Genomic DNA, 11654 nt, shown 5'->3' with positions numbered 1-11654 from the left:
TAACGGAGAGACTTTGAGCTCTTTTTGGTTGTGTGCTACAGTGGGCTGACATAACACTAGAGTAAGCTGAATTGTACGTGTTAAGGAAAAATACAATTACAGTTAAGCATTTGAGGAAATGGACAAGGTTCTCTTCTGTTACCGCATGAACAGTGTCAGTCTGTTTTGAAAGACAGACGTCAAATCAATTCTGAAATTGTCTCAGTAGTTCAAGGTGTGTTAAAGTCCCACTTAAACCCAGTCTATCTTTCACTAGTCACTCCTCAATGTTCACCGAAGGTCAACTGTAACTACAGTACCATTCAAAAGTGTGGACACACCTACTCATTCAAGGGATTTTCTTTTATTTTTTATTCTTAACCAACCCGATCGAACGTCTCTGGAGAGACCTGAAAATAGCTGTGCAGCGACGCTCCCCATCCAACCTGACAGAGCTTGAGAGGATCTGCAGAGATGAACGTGAGAAACACCCAAAATACAGGTGTGCCAAGCTTGTAGCGTCATACCCAAGAAGACTCGAGGCTGTAATCGCTGTCAAAGGTGCTTCAACAATGTACTGAGTAAAGGGACTGAATACTTACGTAAATATGATATTTCCATTTTTTTTTTTTTTATACATTTGCTAAAATTGGGGGTTATTGGGGGTATTGTGGTATTATGTGTAGATTTATGAGGAAAAACAACAATTTTATCCATTGAGATGGTTTGGGATGAGTCGGACAGCAGAGTGAAGGAAAAGCAGCAAACAAGTGCTCAGCATATGTGGGAACTCCTTTAAGACCGTTGGAAAAGCATTACACGTGAAGCTGGTTGAGAGAATGCCAAGAGTGTGCAAAGCTGTCATCAAGGCAAAGGGTGGCTATTCTACAATGTAAAAAATAGTAAATGTTTACTATTTTCTACATTGTAGAATAATAGTGAAGACATCAAAACAATGAAATAACACATATGGAATAATGTAGTAACCAAAAAGGTAGAAAATAGTTGAGAAAAAATAAAAACCCTTGAATGAGTAGGTGTTCTAAAAGTTTTGACCGGTAAATGTAATAATATATATATATATATATATATATATATATATATATATATCCATTTTCTGCAGTCAAATGACCAAAGCACAGTTTAGTGGCCTCATGGTTGGAATGTTATAAATACTTTTCATAATTTCATTATTTATCAACATTATTTTAGAAAAACGCAGAAAATCCGGTGTTTCTATGTCAAATGGTTTTGTTATATTTCAGTCTTCTTTGATGTACATAAAGTGTAATATTGGGATGCAAACTCAAAATTGTATACATTTCAACTCTATATTCGACATGGTACAGGTGTCTTCTTTTTTTAAAAGCCCGTAACCAATGTAGATTTGTTTAACACTACTAAGAACACTACCCTGATTTAGCCCACTGCAGTTAAAGGTTAATACGTGGTACAGGACTGATTCCCAAACAAATTAAAGCTTGCCTTTAAAGTTTATGGCCCCTAATACAGCTGCTCTTCCTGCATCGGAGAACCAGAGAGACCTTGCTGCCGTTATATAATAATGATTGTGAAATCACCCCGGGACCCGTCTTCGTCTGGTAATAAATCCTCGCTCTCAAAAAGGAAAATGTTAATTAAGCTTTAATTTAGCAGCCAGCTAGTGACTTGACACTGTGGCAATGCAATATTGTTGCTGCTGGAGCGCCATTGCATCAGTTTGTGTTTCTCCTTTCCACCTGAGCTGACCTTGGAGGAGAACAAAACAACAACAACAACAACAACAACAATATCAACAAACACAAAGGGGAGGGACAAACATGTAGCAATATCTTCCCATAGCAATATCCAATATCTTGACAAGTCAGGTCCTATAAACAGCGATAACAAACATGTAGCAATATCTTCCCATAGCAATATCCAACGTCTTGACAAGTCAGGTCCTTTAAACAGCGATAACAAACAGAAAGGAAAGGCCAGATAAAAAAAAGTATTGATCTCAATCTCCTCCTAGTTCTTATTGCAGGTGACAAGTCACAATCAATAAATAGCAACGGGATCAAAAGTTGGATTCGTGATTAAGAAATAGATTAACAAACTGATACACTTAGGTAAAATAATTAAACGTGGGTTCAATCAGCAAGAGCTCTGCACATATGAACCATGTTGTGTGGAGATCTTGAGAGCTTTAGATTAGCATTTAGTTTGGAGAGGCTCTGTTTATCCATTCAAGTATTTGTTTTGTCTTCCTGTATTATTCCAGCTGGAGAACCAGCGCTGTACATATGTGGGCGTTTGGAAGGGACACTGTCCAAGAGTCTGGAGGCAACATGTGCTCTGTGAAGTGTAAGAGACTGGTAGCGGCGGATTACACATTTTTAAATGTTTTGTATTTTATGTAACCAGGGGGATTTTTATTTTTCATTTTATGTAACCGGGGGAAAATATTTCATTTTATTTAACCAGGGGAACATTTATTTTATGTAACTAGGGGAAAGTGTATTTTATGTAACAATATACATTTTAGAAGACACTCTTATCCAGAGCAACTAGGGTTAAGTGCCTTGCTCAAGGGCACATCGACAGATTTTTCACCTAGTTGGTTCAGGGATTCAAACCAGCGACCTTTCGGTTATTGGCCCAACGCTCTTAACCACTAGGCTACCTGCTGCCCTGAGAAGATTATATAGTATTCACTGAATGTAAATATGTATTTTATGCTATATTTTCTTTCATAGGAAATCACCTAATGACCAAACAAAAAATGTGTTGTTGCCACAGACATAAGTACTTTTATTATGAATAAAAAGGGTCCATTTTATTGTGGCTCCTAACAGCAGGTGAGTGTGTGTGTTTGTGTGTGCGTGTGTGTGTGCGTGTGTGTGTGTGCAATCAACAGGAAGGACATGTTGTGTTTTTGCCTGGTGGGCAGAGAGGCGTAGAGATACACAGCAGTGGGAGTTCAAGAGCCATGTATCCGGTCCAAGACCTTGGGAGGCACTGAGGCAATATCGACACGGGGAGATGAGTCACCTCACAAACTGAGACTAATACTAGAGGGAGGGAGGGAGGAAGGTAGGGACCCAGCTATCAACAAACGTTCCCACAACTTTAGAGAAGGTTCCCTTAAGAGTCTCATTAGGTCATTAACTAACGTTTTCATAGGAATGTTCCCAGAATGCAAGGAATGTTTCCAAGAGACCATTCCTTTAATGTCATTTAGAACTTACCCAGAACGTGGTTAGAATGTTCTCAGAATTTAAGATTATTTTCTAGACACGGGAACATTGCAAGAACATTCATGTGTCCAGTTTTCTGTGGGTTGGGAATATTCCAGCAACGTCCCCACAAACATACACAGAACATGGTTGCCACGTTCTCAGAACATAAGATATTAACGTTCTAAACACGTTTCATGGGAACGTTGCCAGAACATTAATGTGTCATTATGTCATTATTAATGACATTAACATATTTTGCTAAGAATGTGAGAGTAGGGTGATTCCCCTAGCAGGTCTCTAAACCCCTAAATCTGAAACAACTTGATAGGTGTAAGCAATAGCGTGAATCACTTGGGACCAGTGTTGCGGGTAATATATTACTTACAGCACTTTTGAAGTAAAATCTCAGCTCTGTTAAAAGTACACTCAAGAAAAAGAGTGATTCAGGAGTATCATTAAAACAGAATAATATATCCCACCAACATTATTCAACTATACTGAAAGCCCCTAAATTGCTGAAATAAGTAAATCAAATCAATGATGAGAATAGTCAAATTATCTGATACGGTGACACGGACATGGTGGCATAGCAGGAAGATTGGCGTACTGTGAACCAAGAGGTTGTGAGTTCATATCCCAGGTGAGCACTGTTGAATAATAATTACTGTTTAAATAAACATGCACAATGTAATCATGTATTGTATGTCAAATATGTAAGTTGAACACCCTATGTTAAAAGGACACAGTGAGTAGCCTTGCCAATAGAAAAAAAAGAGCTCTGAATGGATCAGTGGTTCACCAATCAGGGCCTTGATGGGCTGGGCAACAGTAACGATGCATGATGTGTAATGAAACTGTTTTTTGTAGAATGTTTATTTGGTTCCTTCAGGAGACGTCCTGACAACTGATACACAGAAATGTTCCGGCAACGTTCCCATGAAACGTGTCTAGGACATTAATATCTTGTATTCTGAGAACATGGCAACCACGTTCTGTGTATGTTTGGTGGGACGTTGATGGAATATTCTCCTAACCTACAGAAAACTGGACACAATACTGTTTTTTGCCCCATGAAACTTGTCTAGAACATGTGTAGAACATTAATATTGTATATTCTGAGAACATAGTAACCCCGTTCTGGGTATGTTCTGTTTGACAATGTTCTTCAAACTTGAACACCAAAACATGCTAAAAGGGTTCTCAGAAGGTTTTTGCTAACATACATAGAATGATCCCCTAACTGAAAATTGGACACTCAAACATTAGGGAAACATAACGGGTAACATTACAAAAACGTTCTCTCTCTCTCTAGAATTGTTAGCTGGGGAGGGAGGGAGTGAGGTAGGGAGGGTGAGATAAAGGGAGGGAGAGAGAGAGAAAGGTAGAGAGAGAGAGAGAGAGGGGGGTGGGGGAGAGAGCAAGAGAGAGAGAGAGAGAGAGAGAGAGGGGTGAGAGACAGAGAAAGGGAGTGAGAGAGAGAGAGAGAAAGAGAGAAAGAAAGGGAGAGAGAGAAAAGGGAGTGAGACAGAAAGAGAGAGAAAGGGAGAGGGGTGAGAGAGAGAAAGGGAGTGAGAGAGAAAGAGAGAGAGAGAAAGAAAGGGAGAGAGAGAAAAGGGAGTGAGAGAGAAAGAGAGAGAGAGATTAGCTAGCTGGGTTAGCTAGGTGTGAATCACTCTCACTGAGAGATGGCTTAGCCATCCGCTGCTGTGTCATGGAGAAAAGGAAGTGTGGGCAGCAAATTGCCGCTGATACGTATGAGGAAAGGCAACGTCTTAGCTCCATCATCATCCACACTCTAACGCATCTGTGGCAGTAAGCTGTCATCACAGTGGTCAATCTATGGACTGTGGTTTCAACAGCAAACTATCCCTTTGTAAAACTAAGTAAGGAATACTTAATGAGGGGCTATGCGTTCTGTGGAAATTACAAACGACGCGGAAGGTGTGTTCCTAGCGGAGTAGAAATGACCTTCCACGGAGTTGCATTGTTTTCCAGAGAACGCATAGCCCCTGATTAATTATTGATTATCCCTTTTATACCATGGGCTGTAATTGAACACATATGCCGGTAGAAATGTGTTCAACATCCACTGAAGTAGCTAGCAAGTTACTATAAAGCTAAGGTACAGTAGTTGCTGTGGTAACCAAACAAACATACTTGGTAGTTTAGCTAACCAAACCATCAGTCCTATCTTGACATTATGAAAATCGAATTCAACAATACTAATAATGTTTTCAATTTGATTTTTTGCTTTCAAAAGCAGCTCATGCTGTCACGATCGTTGATGAACGGGTCAGACCAAGGCGCAGCGTGATATGCGTACACAACACAACACAACACAACACAACACAACACAACACAACACAACACAACACAACACAACACAACACAACACAACACAACTGGAACAAGATCCCACAATCCACTAGTGCCAATAGGCTACCTAAGTATGATCCCCAATCAGAGACAACGAGCGACAGCTGCCTCTGATTGGGAACCACACCGGCCAACATTGAAATACAAAATACTAGAAATACAACATAGACAATCAACCACATAGAAAATACACACCCTTACTCAACAAATAAGAGTCCCCAGAGTCAGGGCGTGACACATGCATTAACTATGGCCATTGAATTCAACCGTGCAAATATACTGTGCGTTATAGGGAAATAATGTACGCTCTAGAATGCCCTTCAAGCCAATCAGAAACAAGTATTCAACAATGCCATGGTATAAACTACTATAACGTATGTATTCATTCCCCCTGTAAAGTGGGACCTTGTGATAACGCATTACTTTGACTTAACCTGACTATACCCTTTAAAGCGGCAATCTGTGATTGCTACATACATTTTTTACTTTTAAATTAATTATATACACCAACTGATTCTTGAAGAAAATATAACTTATGAATGAGCTTAGTTCAACTGTCGTACCCCATCAGAACCCAAAATATAAGCTTTCTTTACTTCATGGTTTGTAAACAATGGAAATGAAAACAAAAATTGCACATGCTGATGTCGTGGAGGGTCAGTCCTTGCATCCATAGCCCTGTCTATGAATTTGAAATGGATTACATTTCCCCAGCCCCATCTCTCAGCTGTTTACAAAATCAGTGGTGGGGTGTCAGCTTTGTTATTGGTTGAACTGCAGATCACCCCTTTAAGTCACTCAATTGAAAAATACTTACATTTTTTAAATATTTTTTATTTTATTAAACAACATCTTAGGGACTGTGAAATGACACACACACACAGACACACTCTATCACACTCTGTCACACTATATCGCACTATATCACACTATATCACACTATATCGCACTATATCACACTCTGTCACACTATATCACACTATATCACACTATATCGCACTCTATCACACTATATCACACTATATCGCACTATATCGCACTATATCACACTATATCACACTATATCACACTATATCACACTATATCACACTCTGTCACACTATATCACACTATATCACACTATATCGCACTCTATCACACTATATCGCACTATATCGCACTATATCACACTATATCACACTATATCACACTATATCACACTATATCACACTATATCACACTCTGTCACACTCTGTCACACTATATCACACTCTATCACACTATATCGCACTATTTCACACTATATCGCACTATATCACACTATATCACACTATATCACACTATATCACACTATATCACACTATATCACACTATATCACACTATATCGCACTATATCGCACTATATCGCACTATATCACACTATATCACACTATATCACACTATATCACACTATATCACACTATATCACACTATATCACACTCTGTCACGCTCTGTCACACTATATCACACTATATCACACTATATCACACTATATCACACTATATCGCACTATATCACACTATATCGCACTATATCGCACTATATCACACTATATCACACTATATCACACTATATCACACTATATCACACTGTCACGCTCTGTCACACTATATCACACTATATCACACTCTGTCACGCTCTGTCACACTCTGTCACTCTAACACACTCTAACACACACTATCTATACACACGTTATCATTATATTATTTGTATGTCGTTGTATTTTATATTTGTGTGTCTGTTCTTGTCTATCAGCGTATCAGTGTTTTGTTTACTTGTCGTGTTTTTTTGTTTTTGTGTGGCCCCCTGAAGGAATAGCTGCTTTCTTCGGCAAAAAAAGCTAATGGTGTTCTGAATAAACCAATAATAAGCCAATAATACTGAGAAACACTGTAGAAGCCTGGAAGTGAAAGTGGCCATTTTAGTGACATCTCTAGACCTCTGAAGGTCATTTGTAGCTGTGAAACAGCATGTGGGGTGTTTGACAAGCCTTGCTCGCAGAAGATTTAATGCATCTCATTGTAAAATAGACTGACTAAATTTGTGTGACTCCACATATCCGCCATCATCTCTCAGCAACTGTTTAAGGTGAAATATTCAACAGCACTTTATCGCCTAAGACAAATTGCCTCCGCGTTGCATTTTCTCTCTCGTACAACCCCACAAACAACTATGCTGTTAATGCTTTTTCTCTCAGACTGCTTGTTATGAGACGGTCGACTTAACGCGGATGTTGCTCATTATGCTACACTGCTGAGTGGTGAAAAAAAGACTCGACACATCTGAAACAATGAGACTCGAGAAAGAGGAATATTTTATATTTATTTTTATTTCATTGATTTGAACGTCATTCTGTTGGCAAAATGTAAGTAAAAACATAGTTTTATGTAAATAATGATGACAACACATAAGGGTAACCTGCACTATAAAATCAGAACTGTATCTTACAGTAAATCCTGCAAGTGGATAAAAAATATGGCTAATTTACAACGTGTACAAATTTCTCAAAGCAAGTGGAATTAGTTGCAGAGTGGTAGAACAGTTTTTACCCCAGCAACAGGTCGTATCTACTGCATTACATGGAGAAGTTCTATGGAGAGCACTGTAACCACTTGGTAAGCAGGTTTAAGTACAGAATCAATCAGGGCTGTGTGATTATAAAGACACGGTCACTTTTTTTTTTGATCTAATGTATAAAATCTAACTCGTGAGACATGTAACCCTACCTTGTCCATATTAGGACAACCACAGCTCAGACCTGTTCTTTCAATGCATACTCTACTTTCCAAAATAAAGGTTTATTGGCTGTGGCTGAAACCTACAGAGGGATGCTGTACAACAGAGTGTTACACGAATGAATTGTCATTCTTTAGGAAAACACAATGGATGTAGGGTGAAAATCATCCACACGTACTGACGCACTAAACACTGGTTGTGCTTCTGTTCATGTTTAATTGAACTAGTTTTGCAGTAATGCCCTAAAGGTAGACTATTGAAGCGCTTCACATCTACCGGCAAAAATACAGTCCAGAGAATAACTCTAATAATGAATCTGCTTCAGACTGGTTTTAATGTGCACACGTCCTAATTCTTCAGTTTTGCTTGATTGTCATTCTAAAAGGAAATATTTCTGGCTAATACAGTATGAATGAAAATCACTTATCACTCTGAATAGGCTACTACATAAGCCGTTTCATCGCTAAAGCAGGTTTGGATGTTACATGAAGAAAATACTACTTTACCTACTAGGTTCAATTCTCAGTAACTTTTTTTTTGTTGCTTTCGCACCCCAAATGAAATAAGAGTTGTCAGTAAAACAACACAAAAGATGATTGAAAGCTGCAGTGGCATGTTAGGGGATGACATTATCAAAACATGGGCTGTAGAGGGATGACAGTGTGGTGTGATGTCATCAAATCATGGGCTGTAGAGGGATGACAGTGTGGTGTGATGTCATTAAAACATGGGCTGTAGAGGGATGACAGTGGATGAGATGTCATCAAAACATGGGCTGTAGAGGGATGACAGTGGGATGTGATGTCATCAAAACATGGGCTGTAGAGGGATGACAGTGGGATGTGATGTCATCAAAACATGGGCTGTAGAGGGATGACAGTGGGATGTGATGTCATCAAAACATGGGCTGTAGAGGGATGACGGTAGGATGTGGGTGTGGCTGCAGCATGGAGGGGAACATGGCTGGGCGGGGCATGGTGTGGAATGTCACCGCCATTGGGTGGTGGTGTAAACTGGGCGGGGCCATTACCGAGAGCTGCGATGGTGAGGTCACAAAGGGAGGCGGGTAGGGGCCAGAGGGACACATTTCTGCCCCCATACGCAGGCGGCTGACTGGGACTGGAAGAACCTGGGGTAAGAGAGTTGGTTGGGGGTGAGGAGGGAGGAAGGCTGTATGGTGGTGATGTTGGTGGTGGAGGATGGTGTGTCGGATAGTGATGGACCCGGTCGGCATGGGGGACATGTGGGATGGAGAAAGGTGGACAGGGTGGAGCATGGGAGGACAGGAGGGGGACATGGGGACAGGAGACCCAGACAGGACAGGCTTCATCTTTCCAGGGAACACCCGATGTTGCTGATGGTGGTGGAGGATGTGCCCGTGGGTCTGGATCTGAACGAGACAGCGATGTTTCTCCATAACGTCAGACGGGTGCTGCGGATGGAAACATGGTGGTCTGTGATTGTGGTAGGGGCCAGCTGTGACGTTAGTACCTCCGGATCTCAGGCTCTCCACGACCTCCCTCTCGTCCTGAACCCTAACCCCAGGATGAAACCTCTGAAGCTGGGTAGGCTGGGGGCTGTGGCACTCCTGGTGGTGGGGGTGGCTCTGGGTACTGTGTTGACGCGACTTGTCCAGGCTCACCTTCTGTGTGTGAAACATCGGTGGGATGGATGTGGGGATAATCTCTCTCACACCCAGTTGACTGACCTGGGCAGCCACTGCCACTGTTTGCCTTGTTATGCAATCTTGTCCATTGTTGCCCATTCCTAGATGATGTACCATGATCGGGAAAGAAACAGTGGGAGAGTTTGGGATGTTTTTGTTTTCATTAGTAATACCAATTATTTCTGGGGGATTTGGGGGATCTCTTACAGGCCCAGGTTGAGAGAGAGAGGAGGAACAGTCTTCTTTCACGCTGGGAACGTTGTTCTGAATCTGGAGCAGAGGAGAGCCTCCCATTGACTTACTGCTGTGCTCTACAGCCGGCTGACTCAGGGCACTACAGCTGTGCTCTACAGCCGGCTGACTCAGGGCACTACAGCTGTGCTCTACAGCCGGCTGACTCAGGGCACTACAGCTGTGCTCTACAGCCGGCTGACTCAGGGCACTACAGCTGTGCCTCTACAGCCGGCTGACTCAGGGCACTACAGCTGTGCTCTACAGCCGGCTGACTCAGGGCACTACAGCTGTGCTCTACAGCCGGCTGACTCAGGGCACTACAGCTGTGCTCTACAGCCGGCTGACTCAGGGCACTACAGCTGTGCTCTACAGCCGGCTGACTCAGGGCACTACAGCTGTGCTCTACAGCCGGCTGACTCAGGGCACTACAGCTGTGCTCTACAGCCGGCTGACTCAGGGCACTACAGCTGGCAAGTGGACCTTTTAGCACAGGGTATTCTACGGCTGTTTTCACTAGATTCTCACTCTGGACGTTCAGCTTACATCTGCCACCAGACAGCACATCCAGAGGAGGTTCTGCCATGTGAACACTGTGACCTACAGGAGGTTCTGCCATGTGAACACTGTGACCTACAGGAGGTTCTGCCATGTGAACACTGTGACCTACAGGAGGTTCTGCCATGTGAACACTGTGACCTACAGGAGGTTCTGCCATGTGAACACTGTGACCTACAGGAGGTTCTGCCATGTGAACACTGTGACCTACAGGAGGTTCTGCCATGTGAACATTGTGACCTACAGGAGGTTCTGCCATGTGAGGAGCATAACTGGACCCTCTCTGTCTCTTCCTCAGTCTCCCCTCCCTACCACAGGAAACACAGCCAGACCAAGCAGACCCCTCCTCACCCATTGAACCATCTGTCCCATTGGGCTCTACCACAGGTGACTGACACTGGGTACATGGGACTGGCCGATTGGGTTCTACCATCACAGCTGGCTGACACTGGGTGCATGGACCCTGGTGGTCAAGGCCCTGCTCATCATTAGCCATAGACATTGATGCTGTCCGTTTCCTTTTCAAGGCCCTGCTCTCACACAAGTCTTCACCACGGCTCTCTGGTGAAAGGGCCATGCTTCGTTTTTGGGTAGCAGTGACTAAGCTCTCTGGTGCCGTGACTGTCGTCACCCTGCCTGGGTTTTGTCTAACAGGCCCAAGAGGTTTCTCAGGGCAGGGGGTGTCATTGTGGCTCTGTGAGCTCTTTGAACCATGCCCTGCAGTGTTTCTCTGTTCCGTTGATGGATAGCCCGGGTCTCTTGTGACGCTCGTCCCCAACACCTTTTCATCCGAGAGCCTGCCTGCTGAGCCGTTTACACTGCCTGCTGTTTCCTGTCTGCTTCTCTCCTCCTCCCTCTCTCTTTCTA

General features: G+C 42.5%; 1 protein-coding gene across 1 annotated transcript in view; it reads right to left on the bottom strand.

Moving 5' to 3' along the window:
* Positions 1-7920: 7920 nt before the first annotated feature.
* The window catches only part of LOC121554912 (zinc finger protein 804A), a 146616-nt gene continuing 142882 nt past the window's right edge, over positions 7921-11654 (bottom strand). Inside the window, exons 5-6 of the mRNA XM_045212023.1 lie at positions 10567-11027; positions 7921-10454 (exon numbers count right to left, since the gene is read on the bottom strand). Of these exons, the coding sequence (XP_045067958.1) occupies positions 9228-10454; positions 10567-11027 (1688 nt within the window). The 3' untranslated portion in view covers positions 7921-9227. The remainder of the gene's footprint in view (positions 10455-10566; positions 11028-11654) is intronic.

This window comes from Coregonus clupeaformis, chromosome 40, assembly GCF_020615455.1.
Source record: "Coregonus clupeaformis isolate EN_2021a chromosome 40, ASM2061545v1, whole genome shotgun sequence".
Classification (NCBI taxonomy): Eukaryota; Metazoa; Chordata; class Actinopteri; order Salmoniformes; family Salmonidae; genus Coregonus; species Coregonus clupeaformis.
Note: the sequence above shows the minus strand (reverse complement) of the source record. Positions and strands in the feature narration are given on the sequence as shown.